Source organism: Gopherus flavomarginatus, chromosome 21 (assembly GCF_025201925.1).
Source record: "Gopherus flavomarginatus isolate rGopFla2 chromosome 21, rGopFla2.mat.asm, whole genome shotgun sequence".
Taxonomy (NCBI): domain Eukaryota; kingdom Metazoa; phylum Chordata; order Testudines; family Testudinidae; genus Gopherus; species Gopherus flavomarginatus.
The window spans coordinates 11,602,839-11,626,416 of NC_066637.1; the positions used below are offsets into that span (position 1 = coordinate 11,602,839).

Sequence of the window (23,578 nt, forward strand, 5' to 3'; positions counted from 1 at the left end):
TTCCAGACCATGAGAAACATCCTGTATGAACGCAGATTTCTCTACTCTAATATTTCCTACAAACATACAATAATTAAATGGTAGGAGCACTTTTACCCATCACCATCATTCCCTGAGAGCCTGGGCTCTGTATTCCAGACCCCAGGATGAAGGGACCACACACAGAACAACACACACCAGTCAACAAGTAGGCACATGCACAGTGTACACACACTGTCACAATGACACACACACACCTCCTGAATACCCCTGTGCTCCTGCACACACAAAAATGAAGAGTCGCACATTAATATATATGTGTACACAGCATGCACACGGCATGCAGACACACTCCTACAATAAAACAACATGCTCACACAGTCAAATGCACACACAAGCACATGCAATCACACACACACACACTCTCTCTCTCTCCCCCCAGGACTCCCGCTGCAGACTCTGGTGCGGACTCTCACTATCACTCCTGCTCCTCCTCCAAAAGCCACCTGCTGAGGAGCATTTCAGGTGAAGTCCACGCCCTGGAGCTGACGCAACTGGGAGGCTGATTTCCTATCTCAGTGATCTCCAGTCACAGGATCAGGCTTTATTTCCCCATCCTCCCTCCCTGCCTCTTACCCAAGAAAAGGCTGCTCTTCTCTCCCACTGGGACCACTTGGCTTCCTGCTCTGCTGGGATCCCTTGTGAAACCATTTAAACAGCAGCTTTGCCCCCCTCCCCACCACTGGGTCTGACCCTCCCAAAGGCAGAGCTGGCTCAGACCACACTCTAGCTCCTGGACATGCTGACCCCTGAGATGCCTGGAGAGAGGGCAGAGCCCCTCACCCTGTCCTGAACTGTACTGCAGTATCAGCCTGCAATGTCTAGCAGTTGCCACGTTCCACCCCAGAGGTGATTGCACTTCAGAGGCAAGCGAAACAATCTCTGCATGTCCCTCCCCTGCCTCCAAGGGGCATTAAGAACTTTAATTAATTATGTTTGCCAGGCGCTCGGAGATCCTCAGATGAAAGCTGTGATGAGAGGGCGAGGGATGATTAATTATTATTATTACAGTTTAATGTTTTACCCATGAAGGCTGCACCAGGGTTGATCAAGGGATATGGCACATTTCAGAGGGACAGTGTTATGTGGGACATCCCCCTCTGCCCATCTCTTCCCTCTTCATTTTCTATTTCTCTCACTTTCCATCCCTCCCTCCCTCTCCTCCGCCGGGGCTCACCCAAGCACCTTCTGCTCTAGACCCACCTGGGCTCTGGCTCTTGGGCTGGGGATCTGGCATCTCCAGGCTTCTCCACTCCCTCTTGCTCAGGGAGTTTATTAGGCAAATGCTCTTGCCCTATTTCTGTAATTTTGTTTGATTTCTGTTTCATCAAGGGAGGCGCCCAGAGGCCTCGGGGCCTGGGCGGCGGGAGCAGACAATCCGTGCTTTCTTCCCCTTTCCTGCTCTTTCTCTCCTTCCTTCTCAATTCAGTTTCAATCACTTTATTGGCATGACAAGCCCGGCAAGCACTGCCAGAGAGACGACGCCGAGTATCAGTGTGCAGGGTGGGGCTGTGCAGGGCCAACAGGCCTTGGCACCAGGGCCCAGCTCATGCTACTTACGATTCCTTGGGCTTTATTCAAGCCATTTGACACTAGTCTCCCTCCCCCCACCCCTTTTCCCTCCTGCTCTGCCAGCGATCCCAGCTCTTCCAGCAGGTGTCCCAGCCGAGCACTGCTTGCCACCTGACCACTTCCCCCGGGGAACTTACTGTACCAGAAGCAGACCACAAAGCAGTGAATGTACACTGAGTAAGGCCACACGCTGCGCAGGAGCCCAGAGGGTGCTCGGGGGGAGGTGTTCAAAGCAACTCACAAAGACCTACAATGAACAATGAAGATTTAAAGGGCAGCCCTGGGGGGAGCTGGGGATTTGGGGTGGATGCAAAGGGGGGGCAGTTTTACCATGGAACTGAGTCCAGGAGTGAATGTGCATGGCCCTGAGGACATTGCCTATGAAACCAGCAAATGCCACCTTGGTCTAGCCCAGAGCTTCCTGCCCTGAAACTACCCAAGAGTCCATCTCAGAGAGAACCCTCTGAAAGGCACTGGCAGGCCCATCAGGATTAATTAACGTTATTATTTATTATTTGTTTTACTGCAGCGCCTGAGAGACCCAGTCCCGGACCAGGACCCGTTGTGCTAGGTGCTGTACAGACACTGAACAAAAAGACAGGCCCTGCTCCAATCTGTCTCCCTCCGGCGCACACTCGTGTGCAAATACATGCACAAGACACACGTGTAAAGGTATGTGTCCAAGCACAGACACAAAAAAGCATGCACACATACATGAACTCACACGTAAGCACGTAGTGGTGCAAACACCACCATACTGCACATACCAAGAACCGCTCCTGGGTCTTGCCTGCGCATTAAGATTATGGCTGTGATAGTGAAGTGGGTATCAGCAGTAAAACCCTTCTAAGTCCAGGTTGCAGCCCACGTGCCAAGGAGGAGGCATATTCTTGTGCCCCACTCCCAGAGCAGCGTGTGAATGGGCAGGTCCCAAAGGCTTGCCCCTAAGCCAAGGCAGCAGAGTTTGGCTTGAAGCATAGAGGAGCACATGGCGGCACTGCCCCCTCTCTCACTGCCCAACCCCGGGCAATGACTCTGTGCGAGGCTTCAGGGCGGGACGGGGCTTCAGCAGGTGCATGGTGCAGGGCATGGTCCCCCGGCAGGTAAGAAAGGTGGAGATGATAGAGAGACAGACATGGGCTCGGCTTTTAGGATAGAGTTCCCACACCCTGATGGAAAGTGAACTTGTGCCAATGCTCAGGGCTGACCTGAATGAGGGGGAAGCGGGGAAGAGGAGGGTGGATGGGATGGACGGAGTGGTGACAGGAAGAGCAGAAGCAACTGCAGATGGATTCTTCCATGGACAAGGTGGGGGGGCGCATTTCAATTACTATGGTCTCTGAAGTTGAACTGTCTGGGACGGGAGAGGAGACAGGGCAGAAAGGAGGGAAACTAGAAGCAGGCTGGGAAATCCCCAGCTCCCTCTGCAGTTGATGGGTTCTCTTGGTGAGGATGCAGCAAGCCAGAGCCTTGCTCTGAAACTCCATGGAGCAGGAGAGGTACCTGGAGTGCAGATGGAGAGCGCTGACCACCCCACGAGGAGGCAAGCGGGGCTGGCACTGGAAGATTGGCCCAGGACTCGGCATGGTTAGCCTGGCAATAGGGGGAGAGTGACGACAAGTGACAAAGGAGACATGGAATGGGGGAAAGGGCGGAGAACAGAGCCCTGGGAAAGCGTCTGGTGGAGAACGAAGGCCAAGAATGCTCCACGATGCAGCGTGCAGCAGGGACTGAATGGGGGGAGATTCCCCATCAGGCAAACAGGAAGCGATGGGGAAGAATCTCCTCATGATACTGCGTGTGAGAGTGTCTGTATGTGTTGACACTACGTGTGCACGAGCGTGCATGGGTGCTGACAGCGTTTATGTGCCGATACTATGCATGGGTACATGCTGACATTGTGGGTGGATGCGTGTGCATGCTGACATTACATGTGCACATGTGCGTTCTGACACTGTGTGCATGATGACATTACATGTGTATGTGATTTGACACTGTGTGTGCATGTGTCTATGCAGACACTGCATGTGCATGTGCTGTCACCATGTGTGTGCCTGTGTGTTGACACTGAGTTTGCGTGTGTGAGGGTGCTAATACTGTGCATGTGTGTGCTGGACACAACAACATGCAGAGCTAATAAAGGCCCCGAAGGAAATGTGGCCATGCAGGAGGCTCCGACAATGGGCCAGGCGGGGGCAGGGAGAGGCGGTGGCAGGCGGAAAGTGTGAGACAGACGCAGCGATTGCATTACTGAAGGAGCTCGGGTTGGCAGTGCCGAGCTATCGTCCCAGTAATCCTGTTAGCCAGCAATCTCCATTCCGAAAGAGCTTCATTTCTTTGTGAATATTTGTAAACTAGATATCTAATGGAAAATTATAGGAAAATTATAGTGAAATTCATGAGAAAGAAATCTGATTAGCCTTAATTCAATTATGCCATCTTAGCCCACACAGCACATTTCCCATTTTTTTCCCATAAATACCAATGCCAGGGGTCCGGGTAATCAAATAAAATTGAAAATCATCTTCCCATTAAATTCAATTAGCTGCAATTTCTAAAGCCTATCAGAGATTTTAATTACTAAATTATAAAATTCTCCAATGCTAAATTGAAACTAAAAAAATTGCACATCCTTATATTTCAGAGGGAAAAAAACCCAGCAGAAACCTTGAAAAATACCCTGCCCCTTCCATCAGGGCCCATGTGAAGAGGGGCATGGGAGCCTTTATCAACAGGATGACTGTGGAGAGGGCATGGACCGGGTCTTGGGGAGGAAGGAGAGAAGGTGGCTGTCTCCGAGGGAAGGGGCTGGGATGCCAGTTGTCATTAAAATCTAGAACCCAACCCCTTCTTAAACCAACTCTCTATTAAAAAAACGTGGTCAGGAAGCTCCAGTACAACTCTCAATCCCTTCTCCAGCTCGAGCTCCCGGACTCTAGATAACTCCCCATGGAAGCTGAGCTTGGTCATCAAAATCACGCACTCCCACCTCGCTCATCCAGCATTCGGTAACCAGCTGGCGCTCTGCTCGTGGCTAGGGGAATGACCACTCAGGGCCCAGGGTAGTCAGTGGGAGTTTTTGTGGCACAAGGGCCAGTTAGTGCAGATCTGCGGCTCTCCTAAGTCCCGCATCCAACAGCCCTGGAGGCCAACTCAGTACAGAGGATGGTATCTAAGGGATACTTAGCATGCCTTCAAGCGATGGGCAGAGGAGAGCTGCTGTACTCCCCAGCTCAATAACTAACGCCTGCTGTCACTCCACAGAGAAGCTCTGCAGATTTTCTGGCTGATGGTAACTGATGCTCCTGACTTCTTCCCTGACAAAATCCCCCAAACACACTATCAAACAGGCTGCTATACCCCAGCCCCACATGAAACAGAGCCCAGGGAACCCCAACTGCTACTACCAACGATGCCGCACCCCCCAGTCCGGGTCCTGTATACCAATGACATGACTGGCTTCAAGAGCACTCCTCTGGATTGACAACAGCATAACCTGGATACTGCTAACTCATGCCAAGGGACCTCTGGTTAACAGCTGCCATCTATGCTGGAGAACAATTTTGCCTGGTCAGGTAAAGCGTTACCTGCGCGCTAGCAAAAATGAATCCCGCTTTCTTGCTAGTTTCGCGGCACTAACTAGGTGACAAAGGTGCTGCTGGTCCCTCTGCCACCTGCCCAGGCCGATACCAAGTTTAATTTGCTGGGTGCCTGAGAGCTGCCACGAGGGGAGTTGCCCACAAATTGAACAACAAAAAAGCTAATGATCTGGGCTTTTTCTTTAATAAATAGGCAAACTGGCTGAGCCAGATTGTTGGTTGGGCTCCCACTCCTCTTTATCACCCCGCAGCCTCAGTGACACATTCTCCAAATCATCAGCATTTTGCAATGGGAGCTTGTTACCAAATACCATATTTTTTGCCAGGGAAAGGAAAAAAATAAAAATTAAGAAGCCCAAGCAGGGAGAGGTTGCTGGTTGGCTGGCGCTGCCGCCTCCGCGGGGATTGCTCAGGCAGCTGGCGCTGGGCCCAGCGCGCACCTAGGTGGCCGGCTCACCCTGGAATGTGGCATTGGCACCTGAGCGCTACTTTATTTTACTACGAATTAATCAAAGTCTCTTCTGCAAACGTCTGCCACTAAATCACCACTGGCTGCGCTTCAAACACAATTCCCCTGTTCCAGGGACTCAGCACAGGGAGATTACCAGCTTCAGGTGAAAGGCTGAAGGGGGGTTTCCTCTCGGCGGAGCTCCCGGTATCCCCAGCCATTGGCCTCCCTTGCCTGGAAGAGTAATAGGTTTCCCGCGTCTCTCCTCCCATTCACAACAGGAAGCTGCAGACATGGTCAGGATTCGCTGGGGCAAATCCAACTCCACTGTCTCACTCCAGTGCAGTTACACCAGCAAGGAGCTGGGCTCAACTTGTCTCTGTGCATCTAATGCAGGAGAAAAGGAGTGTATTTGTGTGCTGTGAGTTTGTGTAGTTCTGTGTAAGTCTCTGTGCATGTGAGAGTGCATGACCACGTGTTTGTGGGGCTGTGCATGTGTGTACACAGTTGTATATTTGCACGACTGTGTGTGCATTATGGCCGTGGGGGGGTATGGTTGTGTGTGCCCAGCTGCGCATGCATAACTGTCCATGTGTGTAGCCACACAATTGTGTGTATACATTTCTTAGATGATGTTTGTTAAGGGAACGAGTGGCCTTCTAGTCTGAAGGGCAGTTCTCCGATGCAGGAGCATGGTGGTGATGGGCACGTCTTGGTCCTTTGCTCTTGGCTTGGCTTCTCTGCCTGCCTCTCAGTGCTGCGCAGATGCGTTATATTCCCCTCTCCACACTCTGCCTGTCTCAGACCCTCTCGTATTTTCAGTGCTCACTAGACCGTGAATTCACCTTCATACCAGTTACAGGGTTATTAGCTTCTCCTGACGCCAGTAACCACCAAACTTTCACTGGCAGCTCAGCCTGTGAGACATGCAGCCCTCCTCCCTGGGCCTGCTCCTCTGCCCCGCACCCAAGGGGATGGATCTCTAACCAAGAGGGCGCCACAGAGGGACGTCTCACACCAGCTAGCTACAGATAAAGGCCATACCAACCTGAAAGGCAAAACTGCTGTGAAAACCAGTTAGAATAGAGAGAGAGGGAAAGAGAGAAGGAGAAAGAACGATGATGAGAGAAGAGACAAGGCAACAGAGAGAGATGGGGGAGACAGCATGCTGCACCCTCCCCCTGAGAGCGCCATTCCCTCCCCTCACCCCAAGCGGCGCTCTCTAGCAGCTGACATGAATATATTATACCCCTCTCCACTGGCACAGACCCATCTCTGCCCACACCCCTCTCCATTGGCACAGAGCCATCTCTGCCCGCACCCCTCTCCACTGGCACAGAGCCACCTCTGCCTCATTCCCCAACCTCTGGCACAGACCCACCTCTGCCCGCTCTCCTACCACTGACACAAACCCACCTCTGCCCCTCCCACCCAGCAGTCCAGCCTGCCCACTCTCCCCTCACTGTGCAGGCTGGCTCCTGTCAGGCTTCCCCCCTCTCCCAGAAGCTGCCTGAACGTTTCTCAGCAGAAGTCAGTTCTTGGTGCAGGGATGTTCCCTTTGAAAGTCAGCAGCTGTGGCTGGCGAGCGTCGTTCCCAGGAGTTCCTGTGTGGCCCCTGGGGGACTGTGTTGTGGAAGGTGCACAGGGGACTAAAGGTGCCCATGGCACCTTTTCAGAGTCAGGCTGTTCTCCCTGGGGCCTGGGCCAGATCCCACTCGTGGTAATTTTATCCTTCCTGCCTACAGCAAATTCCATCTCTGCTTTCAGCTGGACACATGCATTTCCTGCCCTATGCAGCTACCTGGGGCTGTTGCAGGCTGTTAAACAGGGCACATCTTCCATCCCAAGGGGTGGCTGCATTTCTGCGGGTGAAGGGATATTATACAACTATCTATCCATCTGCTAGAGAGTGCAAGAAGTTGAAAGGTGTCAGAGCTATCTTCCTCACTAACCTTACAGCAAACATGGACTTGGGCTGAAACTATAACTTATTCTCTTCTCTTCATTACACATGCACAGGGGACGTGCACACACATGCACAGAGACACTCAAGAGAGCACGTGTGCGCGCGCGCACGCTCAGGAGCTTTGCAAGCAGCCAGAGACTAGGGAGGGGTCTGTTGCCCCAAAGGTATGTTTGGACATCATTGCCTAGCTTCAGGGGCTGCAACACAGAAAGAAGTTCAGGAATATTCCTGAAAGCACAGAGACAACTTGTCAAAGATCTCACCGCAGCAGAACCCTGCTTCCTCTCTCTGCCATGAATGACGGAGCCCTCCGGCACTTCCATCCCACCCCAAGCAGGGACTTCACAGCTTGGGGTGGTGGAGGGAGAACAGCTCAGACACCATGGTAATGGGCACAGTATAGCAACCTGAAGAGACTAGGAAAAGAAACTCAAAAGTTCCTGCTCCCCTAAGATTTCTTCCAGGCACAAAAGGTTGCACTCAGAGGTGTTTTACATGGATCGGTGGGGCCATCAACATGACCAGTTGGGAAAGGCAGATCCTAGGAAATATAGCTACGGCTCCCACCAGTGGAATTAAAATACAGCAGGAAAAAGCCTCCCCCACACCTTCACCTCCCAACCCTCTTGATGAAACCAGGGTGCGTGGGGGAAACATCCCCAGCCCTCCCCTCTCCCCCAATCTCCATATACAAAGAGCTTTGTGCAAACAATAGATCAATGGATCCCCGCCCCTTCGGAAGGAAAACAAACACCAGGATCACCGCAAATTAGAGAATGTTTCGCTTCACTTCATCCAAACAGGCTGACAATTTTTTTGGGTTGTTGCCACAGCGACAGAATAACACAGCGTTCAGCCTGTTGCAGAACAATCAATTAAGTTAATGCCTCCCAGTGCCTGTTTACTCTTCCATTTAGGAGGTGCTACTGCCTCTCTCTCTCCCCCTCTTTCATCATTGCATTTTCTCCTCCTTTGCTTCTCTTCTCCATTCCCTCCTTCATTTCTCCTAAAACAAAAGTCCCCCCCCCACCTCCTCTCCTGACAACTAACTTCTGGGAATGACTGCCTCGAATAAAGTTTCTTCTTCTCTCTCTGCCTCATGCTCTCTCTGCCCCTCCCAGTAATATAGAGAGGGGCCTTGGGAACACAACACATACCACACCGCATGCCTTTCCGGTCTCCCCTTGCAGACCGGCCAGTAACACACAAGGTCTCTACTGACAAGTTATTATACCAAGGGAAGCAGGGGCCACTCCCCAACAGAGACACCAGTAACTCTCCCATTCAGGGACCTGTATCCAAAGCCCACTAAAGTCAACGGTAGTCCTTCCACTATTATTCTTGATTATATATTGAGATAACTCCTAGGGACCTGCAGAAGAGCTCCGTGTAAGCTTGAAAGCTTCTCTCTCACACCAACAGAGGTTGGTCCAATAAAATATATGACCTTATTCACCTTGTCTCCCTAGGGACCCCAGTCACAGATCAGCCTCCACTGTGCTAGACACTGCACAGACAGGGAACCCAAAGGTGGTCCCTGAGCAGGCTTTGGATCTGGCCCCAGGATCCCAATCTAATACAGCATTTAAGCACATCCCTTTGGCTTGGATGGTGCTTAAGCAGGTGCTGAAAGTTAAGTGTGTGCTTAAGTGCTTTGCTGATTTGAGGCCTAGGTGGGGACAGCGGGAAGGTGACATGTTGGCCCTTGGAAGGAGACATGGGCAAGAGCAAAACAATGTTATCCCTTTTTTTTTTTTTTTTTTTTTTAGATTTTTAAAACATTAAAAGCGCTGAAAGCATCCCCTACCCCCACCCTGCACCCTAACGGTCTCCAGACAGATGCAGGGTGCCAGACAGCAGACAGGCCCATACATTTCTTCCCAGTGATCTCACAGGTTTCCTTCTGCACCTCAATCAGCTCGGGCAATGAAACTTGGCTGCACGGCTCCGCTGCCTGTTTACAGTCACTTCCACATTCCCCGCCGAGCTCACACCACACTTCACCAAGGGAATAAATATCAGAACTCCGTGTGATAGCAGGGCCAGGGCACAGAGAGGCAAAGTGACTTGGCCTGAGCAAGCGGCAGAGCCTGCAACAAAACCCTGGTCTCCTGACTCACAATCTGGGCACAGCCCTTGCCCCCTGCTAGCTCGCCAGCACAGCATGGTTGTATGAAAACACAGAGATTCCAAGAGGCACTGTAGCCCCCTCCTTCTGAAAACAACATTTAAATGAAGGGCCTAGAGGAAACTAGTGGGCAGTGTCTCTTTAATGGGCAGGACAAAAGTGAGGCACACTGAGGCACAAGGGAAAACAAGGGCAGGATTACAGCCAGCCCTGTGCAGGAATTGAAGGGCTCTGCTCACCCAGACCAATATTCTGCAGGGTATGGGAAGGAGGTAGGAAAGGGAGAGGAGAATTCAATGTGTATGCATGTGGGAAGGGAATATGGGAGGGCAGGGGAGACAAATAATTTCTCCCCCATCCTTCTGGCTGCAAAGCCAACATGCTAGGCTTTGGTAGGCTGCAGTGCTGGGCAGGGGTGGCAGGGGAGAGGGGGGCAACAGCATCTCTTCTGGAGAACAAGTTGCCAGCGGAACCTGTTGGAAAAGGGGCCTGTTGACTGCTCCCTGTCCGTTACAGCCCAGATTATAAGCATATTGCACAGCACTCTCTGCACGGTGCTGGGGAAATCCAATACACTGAAAGGTTAATGCAATCAATTATGGTGACAAGGAAGTAAAGTAAAGCCTTCCGAGTAGATGAAAGGAAGAGAGAGGAAGGGAGATGGAGACAGAAAGAAAAGCAAAGAGAAAGGAAGAACAGGGCAGGGGTTCGAGAGCAGAGAGAAGGAGACTTGGAACAGGAGACAGGCAGATGGGATTGGTCTTGTGTATTGAGGGCCCTGAGCCAGCTGAGTGAGGCTCAGTCTGTGACTTGTTCTGCTGTATGAGGGACCGCAGCAAGCCTGCCAATCACCATGCCACCCTGGGATGGAGGATTCTCCCCAGTGTGCTGTCACTACCATACGTTAGTTGTGTCTGGTAGTGTTCACAAGGTGCCAGGTGCTATCTAAACAGCAAAGCCCTGGCTCTGTCCCAGGTGCACAGGGGCACAGAGTATGGAGGTCCAGCATTGGCACTGGCCACACCTGGGAACAGCATAGTCCATAACACATCTGATTGGAGCATCAGTAAAATCCTTGCCAGGTCCCTGCTACCTGACAATGCTTAGCTGACAGAGACATAAGTGACTTCTGACTTGGGCATAAGGCTGGCATGGAGGGAAGAAAAGGAGAAGGAGCAAGGAGAAAAGAAGAGAGAGGGACAGAGAAGGGGAGGAGTAGAGGAAGAGCTCGATTTCTATCTATCCATCCATCATTGTGTATCCGAGCACAGCGTTTCTCCTTGGCAGCACACTGGTTGCCCCAGTGGTTCTAACTTCCTGGGTACTAGTTTACATCAGACCCGCTGGCTGGCAAAGTCGGCACTGTGTAGGTTTCTATGGCTGGGTTCTGCAGGATCTCGGGCTCGATGATCCTAATGGTTTCTCCTGGGAGTCTCTGCTTCTCTGAGAGTCAAGAGCTCTCCTCTCTCGTGCTGTCACCATCAACAAACAGGCAGTGCTGGGTCTACCCTGTGAGCCCAGAGCATACCCTTCCTAGCAGGGAGTCTCCCAAGGGAGCAATGGGCCATCTGCCTGCAGGGAGCATGCCGCAGCCCTGCACAGCATGGAGGTGCCAGCCTCACAACATGGCATAACACCGCTCCTTCAGGGCAAAGCCAAGTCATTCCCAAATGCAATGGGGGCGCCTTCCCCCAGAGCCCTCAGCTCAATAAAGAGCCCACAGCTGTCCCACTGGCTGCCCAGGGTTGGAAAGCAAAGGGTGGCCAGGCTCCTGCTCTCTGACCCCTAAGCAGAGCAGCACTTCATTAACCCGGGTTGGCAGGTCGGCAAGTGCAGCTGCTTCCTGCCACTGCTCTCGCTCTCGGCACGGCTAGGCCTTGGAGAACGTGACACCAACTCGTTAGGACAAATTATTACACCATAACCTCTGCCGCAACGTCCCTTAATATCCCTATTTCGCCAGAGACAATTGCTGGTGGGCTCCTCACTCTTAAAGCAGCCTCGCAAAGGCACAAGCACTGAGATTTCTGATCCCAGGGGACAGGAGAAAACCTAAGCACCCAGCCCAGGGACCTGCAGGAAAAGGCAGTGGAGGAGCCTAAGCTAGGTGCTGGCTGATTGCCCCGGGCAGGAAGAGGCAGGGTCACTGGGAAATCCTGGTGCTGCCAGAGGCCAGTTCACAACCCAGAAACATTGCTCTCCACAGCAGCCAGTTCTAAGTCAGATTGAGCACAAGTTCCCGTCTCCCCAAGTTTCAGTGCAACAAAGTGATCTCTGTCCAAAGTGCATTGAAAAAATGAGCTGGGATTTCTGCTCAAAACCCCAGGACAGTTTTACCCTGAAGAAGCCCCGGGTATCTCTATGCCACCCCCAGCCGAAATATCACCCTGCATGGGGCTTTTGGTGAACAACTGTTTCTCCATTTCCGTATGAACTGTCTGGGGTTTGTGAGTTTTGTTACAATTTTAACCCCCATCGGGGCATACCAGACGAGTCCAGAGAATTGGCCTTGACGCTGCCTCTGTGTCAGTGAAGCATCCGGAGTCCCTGCCTGAACAGGGTCCTAGCTAACAGTTCACAGCCCATGGAGGAACAGGATAGCTCTGAATAAAGGCAGCAAGCAAGTGCCTTGCTGGAGAGGTACGGCCAGAGGCTGGTCTGGACTAATCCATCGCTTACATGTCCTCAGAAACTCAAGGCACAACAAACAAGACAGAAACCCACCCAAATGCAAAACTAATCCTGCCACAGAACAGACCTGGGGAGAAAGCACCTCCCTGAACAATTGCCTCTGCCCCTGAGGAAACCAAACCTGACCCCTCTAGTAAGGGGAGTGCGGAGAGGGGGAAAACGGAAGGAGGAGAGCGAAAACAGGGAACAAGAGAAAAGAGTGAGAAGGAGAGAATGAAGGAGAGGACAGAGAAAACCAAAATAGTGCCAGAGAAAAGAGAGTGAGAAAGAAAAAGGGAAAGGAACGGTAAAGGCAGGACAGAATGAGCGCAAAGGAAGAAGGAAGTGGATACGAGAGAAGTGAGGGACTGAGAGGGAGAGGAAAGGGATGAGAAAAGAGCAAGAAGAAGGAGCACAGTGAGGGAGAGAGCTGTAACCAGGGTTGTGAAGCATGAAAAGGGAAGAATCTGCCTGTTCCTTTCAGCACTCAGCACATGGTGCTCAGTGGTGACCTACACTGTGCCTGGCTGTGATCACGTTTTCAGGGCCACTGCTTGCAGATCCCAAACAATGATGGGGAGTCTTTGAAGTCAGAGAAAGAAGCCGCAGTGTGAACGGGGGATTTTTTTGGGTGAAGGGGGAGAGAAAAAGTGAGGACTGAGCAGGCAGGGGAGAGAGGTTGCGAGGACAAAACAGAGTAGTTCCCAGTGGGGTGCCCCAAAATGAGAGAGACAAAAAGAAAACAGTTTATGAGTCGGGCACATGCTGCCTGTGTCTGCATCCCCCGCGCCGTCCGCCCCCGCTCTCCAAGGGAGCCTTCTGTTCCCCAGCAATGATGGATGGACGCACAGGGCCATTCACTCCTGCCATGTTACAGCAGAAATATTTACATAACACTGGCCTTCCACCGGTCACCTCTGACACTGCCGGGCCCAACCCAGGGGCCCCTCTGACACAGCCTGGCCTGGGGTCTCCCTCTGACATAGTCTGGCCTGGGAGCTCCTCCAGAGTTGCCCAGTCCTGCCGCAAGTCCCACTGAGGCTGCTTGGCCTGAATCCACAGGTTCAAGGGGGGCTTGGCATAAGAACTAGAAAAACAAGCTGGGTGGAGAGGAGTGGTAGGGACGTGGAGATGACTGCAAGGCCATGAAGGAGCCAATGCCAGAGTGGGGATTAGAAACATGGGGCTCCTGGCTCCCAATCCTGTGCTCAGATCACTGAACTGTGTTTTCCTCTAAGCAATGGGATTCATTCAGCAGCCTCCCCTCCTCCTAGCCCTTTGGGTGGGGGGGGGGCATATACCCTTGGAGTCAGAGGGCAATGGCCTGTCTGCCATTGGGTTCATACACCCTGGGAGGCAGGGGACATGGCCTGCTTTTGTCCTTTGCTTCTTTATCCACATACAAGGCAGAACCAATTCAGTGGGGCTAGCCAGCATGAGCATCTCTGCTGGGCAGCCTAAGCAGCACATATGTGGTCAGCCAGAGGGGTACTAATGTCTGTCTGTCCATCCCTCACACTCTCACAGATTCACTCACGTTTGGTCAAAATGGTGGTCAAGGCAGGAGGAAAGTTACCCACAACCCCCAAGCCTGCAATGCTTTTGACTGTAAGGTCCAGGCTGCTCCCCTTGTCATACTGCTGCTATCCCACTGGCGGAACCCATGAGCCCCATGCAGCTCACTGGGGCCAGCTGTGGCTGTCACGGGTCATTTACTGCAGCACAGACGTACACTACGCAGGTAAGGCAGTGCAGAATGGGCAAGCGCAGTACTGAGCCTGAGATCTGGCTCTGGTGCTCCCCAGAGAAGACAACCCCTAACTCATTGATCCCACAGCTCTCTTTGCACTTCCTCCGCTAGGGACTCCAATACATCACTGCAAACTCCCCCTCCTCACTTCCCAGCAAGCACTAGCCTCCCCAAGTGATTCCAGAGACCTGTTGTTACCAGCAAGTTGGTACTAGCGCAATGGTGTCCACGTGACGGGAGGTCACAGGCGAGCCAGACCACTTCAGAGCCCAGGTGGACCAATGGGAGGAGCCAGATTCACTATCTTGGCGACGTCTCAGAAAGGGTAGTGAAAACAGCCTGGGAATGGCTGTAAGCGCCCAGAAGAGAGGCTCAGGATTCTGTAGGGGCTATAACTATGGGGCAGGGAGGATGAGATCTATCCTGCGAATTGCAGTGAGATCTCGGAGGTTGTGGAGCAGTCTCCCAAGAGAAGGAGTAAAGGCCCCCTCACCCAGGGCATTCAGTATGGGATTTTAAAAGGAGCCTAAAGCCATTAGGCACCCAACAACCTTTTTCACAGGATTAGGGCCCCTACCTCCTACAGACTCTGAGACTGGGAAGCCCTGGAGAAGATGCTGAAGGAAAGAGTCAAACTCCCTGAGTGCTGGAGCATGGACCAAAAGTCCTTTCCAGCTCTTGCTCCAGAAGACCATGAAATCCACACTGCAGTAACAGGGCAGCCCCAGGACCCCTGAGGAGAGGGTCTGGAGAAGCTGAAGATGCAGTGGGGGACACAGACAGACCCAGCCCCCGCCACATTAGAGCATGCTGCTGTTTTATTAGCCATGAGTCTCTGTCCCTGTCAGGGCTGAGCACAGACATCACCATCTCAGCTTGGTTCTGGTCAAACTGAGTACAGCCCAACCTTCTAGAGATGAGGTCTCAGATACAAAGAGACCAAAGCCCTCTTCCATCTCCTGCCATGCCAGCCCATGGGCTAAGGAGAGGAGGTAGCACAGCCTGCTCTGTCAGGCCCCTTGTGTCCATCCATGCCTTGGCATCAGCAAGGACAGGGAACACAGAGAGGAGTCCAAGAGAGGCCCCACAGAGAGGCAGGATCAGGAACCAACAGAGACTGACAAGTAGAGACAAAGACACAGGGTTAGAGACACACACAGGCCATGTCTGCGCTAGACCCTCCCCACTAACCTCTCCTTCTATTGCTAATGCCAGTTCAGCCTCCCTGGTTTTAGCCCCAGTGGGAGTCCTAGTGCAGACAAGGCCACAAAGACTAGGCCACGGAATGTGAGAGACACGCAGAGGTAAAGAGAACCCAGGAGGGTTGGAGACATACCCATTGCAGCCTGGATGTCTCTCCTACCTTTCGAAGATTTCAAGGCCTGGTTTCTCGCCTTTTTTGTAGCCGTAAAGTCACTTCATCCTGAGCAGGAAAGAGAGGAAAGATGGTAAATGTCCCCGGCCCAGGAAGCCATGACACACAGGGGTGCTCAAATCAGATATAGAGGCATGACAGAGCAACGAGCCAGCCCAACTACAGAAACGGCAGGCATGGGGCCCATGGGATTTGCCTGGCAACAAAGCAGCCCTGCTTTGCTTTCGGCTTCATGGTGCACTGCAAGGAGGCTTGGGAGATGCACAGTGCTCCTGCTTTGGTGCTCTAGGACAGTGACCCTCAACTTTTCCAGACTACTGAACCCCTCTCAGGAGTCTGATTTGTCTCACATACCCCCAAGTTTCACCTTAAAAGCTACTTGCTTACAAAATAAGCTATAAAAATACAAAAAAGTGTCACAGCCACACTATTACTGAAAAATTACTCACATTCTCATTTTTACAATATAATTATAAAATAAATCAACTGGAATATAAATGTTGTACTTACATTTCACTTTATAGTACACAGAGCCGTATAAACAAGTCACTGTCTGTACGAAATTTTCATTTGTACTGACTTCACTAGTGCTTTTTATGCTTTTGTAAAACTAGGCAAATATCTAGATGAGTTGATGTACCCCCTGGAAGACCTCTGTGTACCCCTGGTTGAGAACCACTGCTCTAGGGAGCACTGAGATGGGGTAATGCCTACGGGGCTGGGATGGGAATAGTTAAGTGGGTAGAGGGCAACCTCTGTAGGGCAGGGTTTGGCTGGATCCTGCTTCACTGATAGGCAACAGGGACAATACAACAACTATGAAGTAGAAAGCCCTTTATTTTCTAGGAACTGATTTTCTGCTGCAGCTGTTTCTTTCACACATGCTCACTACAAATCATGTATAAGGCTCCTCCTGCTGGCCTCTACTTGACTCCAGCTCCATGCCCCGCCCACTCTCAGCCCCTCCTCCATCTCCATGCCCCTCCCACTCTCTCCTGATCCCTCCTCCACTTCCACGCCCCCACCCATCCATCTGACTCCACCCCCAACACTATGCTCCTCCCACTCACCCTCCTGACCCTGCCTCTCCCAGAGGCTCAGGAGCATTGTGGCAGTGATGTCACAGCGGTTGGAGGAGCTCTGACCTCCCTGGCATACAGACGTGATGCTAGCCACGAGGGATGTAGTACGGGGTCACAAGGCCCAGCGCTTCCTAGTCATTCATCTGCAGGGTTTAGGTATTGGGGGAAAGCAGAGAATGGGGAGCGAAGGGACAAAGAAAAAAGATAAGAAGTCCCAGTGAAACGCATGAAAAGTAAATTGAATTATTTAAAACCATATGTTCCAAAAATGTGACAGAGCATAAAAGCTGCACCATGAGACTTCCGAAGGGGGCTTATCCTGCACAGCCATCGTGGGAGGAGAGTGGGAGGAGAGGGCTGATAGCTCAGAAAGCAGCCAGATACGAGGTCCCTTCTCTCAAGAAGACTGGGAAGATGACAGAGGACTCAGGGAGCCTATGTGGAATGAGAAGATTTTGCCTGTTTATACAGTCCCTTCCATCTGAGGATGGCAAAGCACTTCCCACCCATTGACGAGTCTTTCTGCATAGCCCCTGGAGAGGTGGCTGTTACCCCACTTTATAGCTGGGCCTGCAGGGAGTGCACAGTGAAAGTGGCCTTCCCAAGGTCACGTGCTGAGTTAGTGGCAGAACCCAGGAGTCCTGACTCCTAAAGCCCTGCTCTAATCACTAGAGCACACTGCATTTCCCTTACAAGGCAGCATGCGCTCTCGACCCAGTCCCTTCCCAGGAATACCACCAAAGAGAGAAGCGAGAGGGTCTCAGCTCTGGATGCCCGCCCACCCTGCAGGAATTGGTTGCTTATGTTTTGGGGTCTCGGTGCTCTCTGCAATCAAACAACCACCTCCTGTCGCTCACACTCTGCCAGTTCCCAAACGTCGTGCCAGAGAAAGATGCCTGGCTTTGGCTGGGACCCAGAGTGGGAAGATGCTGATGAGAAATCCCAGATGGATGGATGGATGTAGAGTGAAAGGAGCCGCTTGTGTGAGGAAGATACATAACCATTCCAGCTCCTTCCTCCCCAATCAAACCCTACACTAACGAGGCTGGGGACACGGCTGCATTCTCTGGCAGCTGCAGGGACTGACAGCTCCCCACCTCGACTCCCTCTTCCTCTGCCTCCTGGATGGCCTGTCTGTCTCCTTCCGGCTCACTTTTTCCTCCCTTTGGTTCTCTCCCTTTTGTTCTCACTCTCCCTCCCTGGGCTCTCTGCTCGTTACTCTCCTTGCCTCCCTGGCTCTATCTCCTTCGCTCCCTGTGCGTGGCCAATTGCTGGGTTTGGGTTTTTAATTGTTTTTCCCCCTTTATTTCGGCCTCGGCTTATCAGTGATGCAAGAGGAATAACGCCAATTTACTTAGAATGTGTAATCCCCAAATCAGATTGGGGGATTGTATGAGGCAATATGACCTTGCATATGTCTCCATTAAAGCCAGCCAGGCCTTCTCTTGTATTCTGTGTTCCCAGTACATATTTAGACAGATAACGCTAATTGTACTTGACATGTCCTCTTAAGGATGGACTCTTCCCTCCCCCAGCTCTGCCTGACTTCCCAGCCTGACAATGCGCCAGAGTGCAGTCCGCTCAGCAGCACACCACCTGCGGGGCAGGGCATCGCCAGACATGGGCGGTGGATCTGACAGGGACCCCCACCCCTGGCTCTGCCACTCCCCATCCCTCGGCCTGTTATGCTCATTCACTGCTATGGGGTGGGGGTCCGGTGCAGCAAGGACTGGGTGCTTCTGGGGCATGTTTAATCTGGGATTAAAAACTGTTATTGTGGCAGCCTCAAATTCTCAAATAAAATACACTCCAAATGGCCTGCCTGTGCGGCCTGCAGGCCTCCTTGACCTGCCCCTCGTCACCTACACAATTTTCCCTCTCCTCGGCTCTACCCCTTCCACTCTCCTCACCTCTCCCCACTCCACCCTCTTCTGGCTGCAGTACTTTGAGAGTCCCAGGACTGGTGCCTTCCTCAGAGTGAGGAGCCAGAGCTGGATAGAGTGGGAGTTCTTGAGGGTGGCTTAGAATCACTTCAGAGCAGCCGGGGCTCCAGGGCACGTTGTCATCTGTGACTCCAAAACTTCTGGGTGAGCGGAGGCGACCACTCGCCATCCCCCCTCTACTACCCCGTCTGCCTCCCTCTGAAGGAGGGGCTTTCAGCCTGCATCTCCACCAGCTCCCACAGCTGGGCAGCAAAGTCCTCTCTCTATAAATTATTTATACCTGGATCCCAGCCTCTGGATCCCAGCCCCAGCTTACAGGGCTCATCGTGGAGCAAGCCGGACATCCCTCTTCCCCCACGCCCGGCTGTGCAGCTCCGCTTGGAGCAGACAAGTAGGGGGTGGGGGGAATCGTGTGCTGGAAAAACCAATGAATCCCAAACTCTTTTCCAAAGTGGACTCCGATTCTTTTCCCCCCTTTTCCCTTGACACAACATCCTAATTCGACTTTTTCAGTATCTTTCCTTCAACAACCTTTTTTCCTTCCTCTCCTTCCTACCCGGCAACTGCGCATTTATTAATTCATGAGGCACTAATTAGTTCTTTGTTTAATTTTGTGTTAAACAGACTGACCGGAATGATAACGACTTGCAGCGTTGCATTACAGTCCCCAACCACCCCTGTTTTCTGACAACAAGGGAGCGCAGCGAGACTGGCGTGATGAACCCCAATTCCCACTCCAGTTGCACTTCATTAAGTCAAAATGTGACAAGAAGCTTAGAGAGCAACTTTCAGATCGGATCGCACATAACAATTGGGCAGGAAACTTTCTGAAGGGGGGCAGTGGGAGAGGCGCTCGGAATGAAAGCTGGCACTGGCGTGCAATTCCCATGGCACGCTCATCTTAAAGGAACAGCGCACAGGCTGTGCCAGACAGGCGGACTCTGTGTGTTTGGGGGGGGTGGGGAGGAAGGTCTCCTCCCAGCAGCTGAGCAAACCAGCGGGCATGGCAGGAGGCAGCGTGCTGCAAAACTTTACAGGCTTTGGGGTCTGGCTTGTGGGTGGCACAGTGGTTGGTAGTAAGGTCTGAGCAGGTCAGGACTCCAGGGGTTCCACTTCCATGCTGCGTTGCCTGGGTTCCTTTAAGATGAGTCCTTTTCCCCACCCTAGCACCACTCGCCTTGGTGAAACGGTGGGCGATCCTAGGCTGGAAAGGGCTATTTGAGTGTAAAGAGCTATTGTGATCATTAGAGGCCATGGGGCTGCACGGGGAGAGAAGGGCAGCATATCCATGTGCACATTCTCTTCTCTACATGTGAGTTGGAGTGCTGGTGAGAAGGTGGAGAGCGTGGATTGTCTGCTCACTGAGGCTGGGGCTGTGCATTCTATAGGATTGTACAGTGCCTAGTATGCTTCGGGTACTACTGCAATCTAAAACAACAACAAATCTAAAGGCAAGTTACAGCTTGGTAAGCAGCAGAGCAAACTCTCCCCCTGCCCCCACCCCTGCCGACAGCTTCCCCAAACACACATGGAAAGTGGAGTTCAGTCTCTCCGGTCCACTCAGCCCTTGAGCTCTCTGCTGAAACAGCCAACAAGTGGGCCAGCTTAGCAGCAAGCCCAGCTATGAGTTCTGGAATGTAGACACGTGTCTGGACTGGACCGAGTACTTGCAGAGGAAGGATGAGGTGTGATTATTCCTCTGCATGGCCCAATGAATGGCTGTCAGGTGACAGTGAGCTTGGGGTGGATTTGAACCCGTCCTGTTGGAGCAAAAAGCTCTGTAGCCCATTCCCAACTGCCCAGTCCCCATTCTTCTGGCTCGCGGATGTGCAGGACTTGTCACCACCAGAGCTGCAGAGAGGCTGGACAAAGATGACAAAACCCAAAATGGCTTAAAATACCAGCAGGCAGCAGCACACGTCAGAAGAGGCAGAAGGAAACTTACGGCTCACCAGACCATAGGTGCTGGAACTAGGGGTGCTGGGGGCACTGCCACACCCCCTGGCTTGAAGTGTCCATCATATATAGGTTTGACATCATACACAAGGTTTACAGTTTAGTTCAATAGCTCTCAGCACCCCTACTATACAACTTGTTACAGCAACCCTGCACCAGACATTTGCTTTCTCCATCTATTCAGAATGAACATTCTCCCCATGGATATTTGTGTGCTGCAGAGATACCTCAGTGAGAATGAGCCAGCCGAGGCCACAAGTGAGATGAGTTGGGAGGTCTCAACCCAGCCTCTAGTAGACATTTGTCCACATCACTCACAAAAAAAAAAAAAGAAATCTCTTAATTAACAGAGAGTCCTTGCTTTGGAGATGCCCGAAGCTAGAATAACAGCTCAGGATCTAAGAGGGTTAGCAGAGCTGCATGGAGAGCCTCGGCGTGGACTAGCAGAGAGGCCTGAAGGTCAGGACTGAGGTGCAATGGCTGGATTGTGTGGGAATACAGGGCTAGGATAGCAATAGCTGAGCCAGAGGTGCTGAGAGACCAACCAGACTGGAGGAACAATGGGTGCTGGAGGTCTAAGTTGAGGAGCACTGGCAGGAACCTGCACTGCACCTGTCCACACTTGAGTTAACAGCCTCTCTCACTTCGTGAGCTCTAAAACCAACAGAAATGTATTCAAAAGGGTACTTGGAGGGGTAGGGGCCAGGCCATGGCAAGGTGACATATCATGGCATCTGCCACAACAGTCACGGCTGCATCCTCATTGAGTTGCACCAGCGATCCGCAGGCTCTGGACTTTGTACTGATTTGTGTCTTCCATGCAGCAGAGGACCCAGTTCCTGCATGATGAAAATAGTACAAAGACATCAGCTCTCCTCTATTTTCAGTTCCACAGGTGCTCCGGGTGGCCATGAAAAACATGCTAAGATATAAACCTTGAGCTAGTGGGACTTAGCAGATCCGAGGGAGGGAATGCACTGAGGAGATGTGAAGAGGGACAACTGAGGAAGTCCAAGAGTCACTAGCAAGAAGAAGTGTCCTGGGCTCTCCCCAGCCTGACAAACCAAAGCAGATAAAGAGAGCAGCCCAGACCCCCACAGCCAGGATGGAAGCCCAGCCTGGCCTAGCCCAGCCCAGCAGCACGAGGATGGACAGGTGCTAGGAGGAGAGCCCAGCCCAACCCTAAGCACTGGAATGAGCACCTGGCCTAGCTTCCCACACAGTCGCAAGGGGGCCAGACAGCAGCATGAGACAACAGTTCGCTTTCCTGCTGTGGCCCCTGGGAGCAGTGGGAGAGGCTGGCAAGGCGAGGTGAGGAGTTAGGCATGGCAGAGAGAGCAAGCCAGGTTTAGCAGGAAGAGAAGACTCCACCAGGCCTCCAGCCTGAAGCTCTGGCTCTGACTCTGGATAATTACATCCAGTTCCTCACTCCTCCTATTGATCCTGGCTTTGTCAGAGCAAAACAAATAGGCTGAACGGGAAGATAGGGAAGGGATACACATTTTGTCTTCCTGCTTCCCCCATGGCAGCGGCAGCTATGCCCATCAGACTTGTTAGCCAGCTCCCAATCCCCAGCAGCCCCATGCAAAGAGCAGAGCCCATCACTGCAAACTTAGCAGCAAAAACAGCTCATGACCTGTCCCCCAAAACAAGATGTCCCATCCTCCAGCCCACAGTCTCTGTAACTGTGAAGAGCTCTCCTCCTGGGCTTGTTCTCCCCACTCCTCTCCTTCCCCTCTGTCTAGCAGTTTCTTTCTCATGAGAGAGAAAGAGAGGGGAAATTATTGCAATGACAGAAAACAGCAGACCCCTCGCCCAGACTCATCCACACACACACACACCTGCCCTCTGGTGAGCTGGGGAGAAGCTGCTCCCTCACTGTCCTAAAGGATCTCCAGCTGGCATGCAACAAGCACCCCTGGGGGGAGCTGGAATATCCCAGTCCTCGCTCTCCCCTTTTTCTTTGCTGACACCTGTTGAGTGGAGGCGAGCGTGGCCCAGCAGCTGCTAACGGGAAGGGCAGGACAAAAGTCTGCCGTGAGGAGCTGGGACGTGATGGGCATCCTGGCAATGCCCTGGTTATCTAGGTGACCCCCAGCTATCTCTCCAGGGGCTAGAGCCACAAAAGGGACAGCATGGAATGAGCAAGAGCAAAGATAATCATCCTACATAATCAATCCTGGCTCTCTGCGCGGATGCCGTCAACACGGAAAGGCCATGGACACTGGCTACAAAACGCATATTACAAAAGCCCCACCACACTGGTCAAGCATAACAGGAGTGGAAGGGAGAGGGACAAGCAGAAAGGGGGAGTCCGGGAGGGGATTCTCATCTCCTAATCCCCCTACCCGCCATCTGCAAAACACAGCAGACCCCCAACTTGGCGATGGGTCGCCATGGCTTGGCTCCTGCTAATTTGCTGTCAGGCTGCCTAAGCAAACCAATTAAAACCAATAATTCATTATAAAGTTGAGAGAAGGAATGAAGAGCTGGAAAGGGTAGGGAGGAAAGAAAGATGATGGGAAAGAAAGTGGGGGAAGAGAGAGACTTTGGGGGAGGCAGACAATAAACGAGAAGGAACAGGGTGGACCCTAATCTATCTAGAACCCAGTTCCAGGTGGGGTTAATGGGACTAGTGGCACAGGGATGTGGGGTGGAGAGGGGGAGCTAGTGCTGTTACTGACTGAGGGCGAAACAGAAAGCAAAGGGAAATGGGGAGAGCTACAGTGATGGGTTGGGATAGATTGGATTAGACAGTTTGTCAGAGATGGATGGATAAACAGAGGGCCAGGTAATCAGCTGGTGTAAGCTGGCATCACTCTGGGGAAGTCCATGGATAGACACACACCAGCTGGATGCTGCTGCCCGACGCCCTTCCTGCCTAGACAGCCACAGTGCCATCAGTGAGACTCCGGGAGGAGCGGGTAAGGCTCAGGCGAAGGGCAGCTGGGCTCTCGGCTGTAGGCAGTTGGACAGATACAGAGCAAGGAGGAGGAAAGCAGAGTGCGAGCGAAGTGAGCAGGAAGGGGAAAGCAGCATGAGGAGGCGCG

The 23,578-nt window shown here is 52.3% G+C and overlaps 1 protein-coding gene across 4 annotated transcripts in view; it reads right to left on the reverse strand.

Moving 5' to 3' along the window:
* CASZ1 (castor zinc finger 1) overlaps positions 1-23,578 on the reverse strand; it is a 266,799-nt gene that overhangs the window by 132,936 nt on the left and 110,285 nt on the right. For 3 of the 4 annotated variants that reach the window (XM_050931808.1, XM_050931811.1, XM_050931809.1), the window contains one exon: positions 15,509-15,595. In XM_050931808.1, the coding sequence (XP_050787765.1) occupies positions 15,509-15,512 (4 nt within the window). In that variant the 5' untranslated portion in view covers positions 15,513-15,595. The remainder of the gene's footprint in view (positions 1-15,508; positions 15,596-23,578) is intronic. The other variant, XM_050931813.1, reaches the window with a different exon arrangement.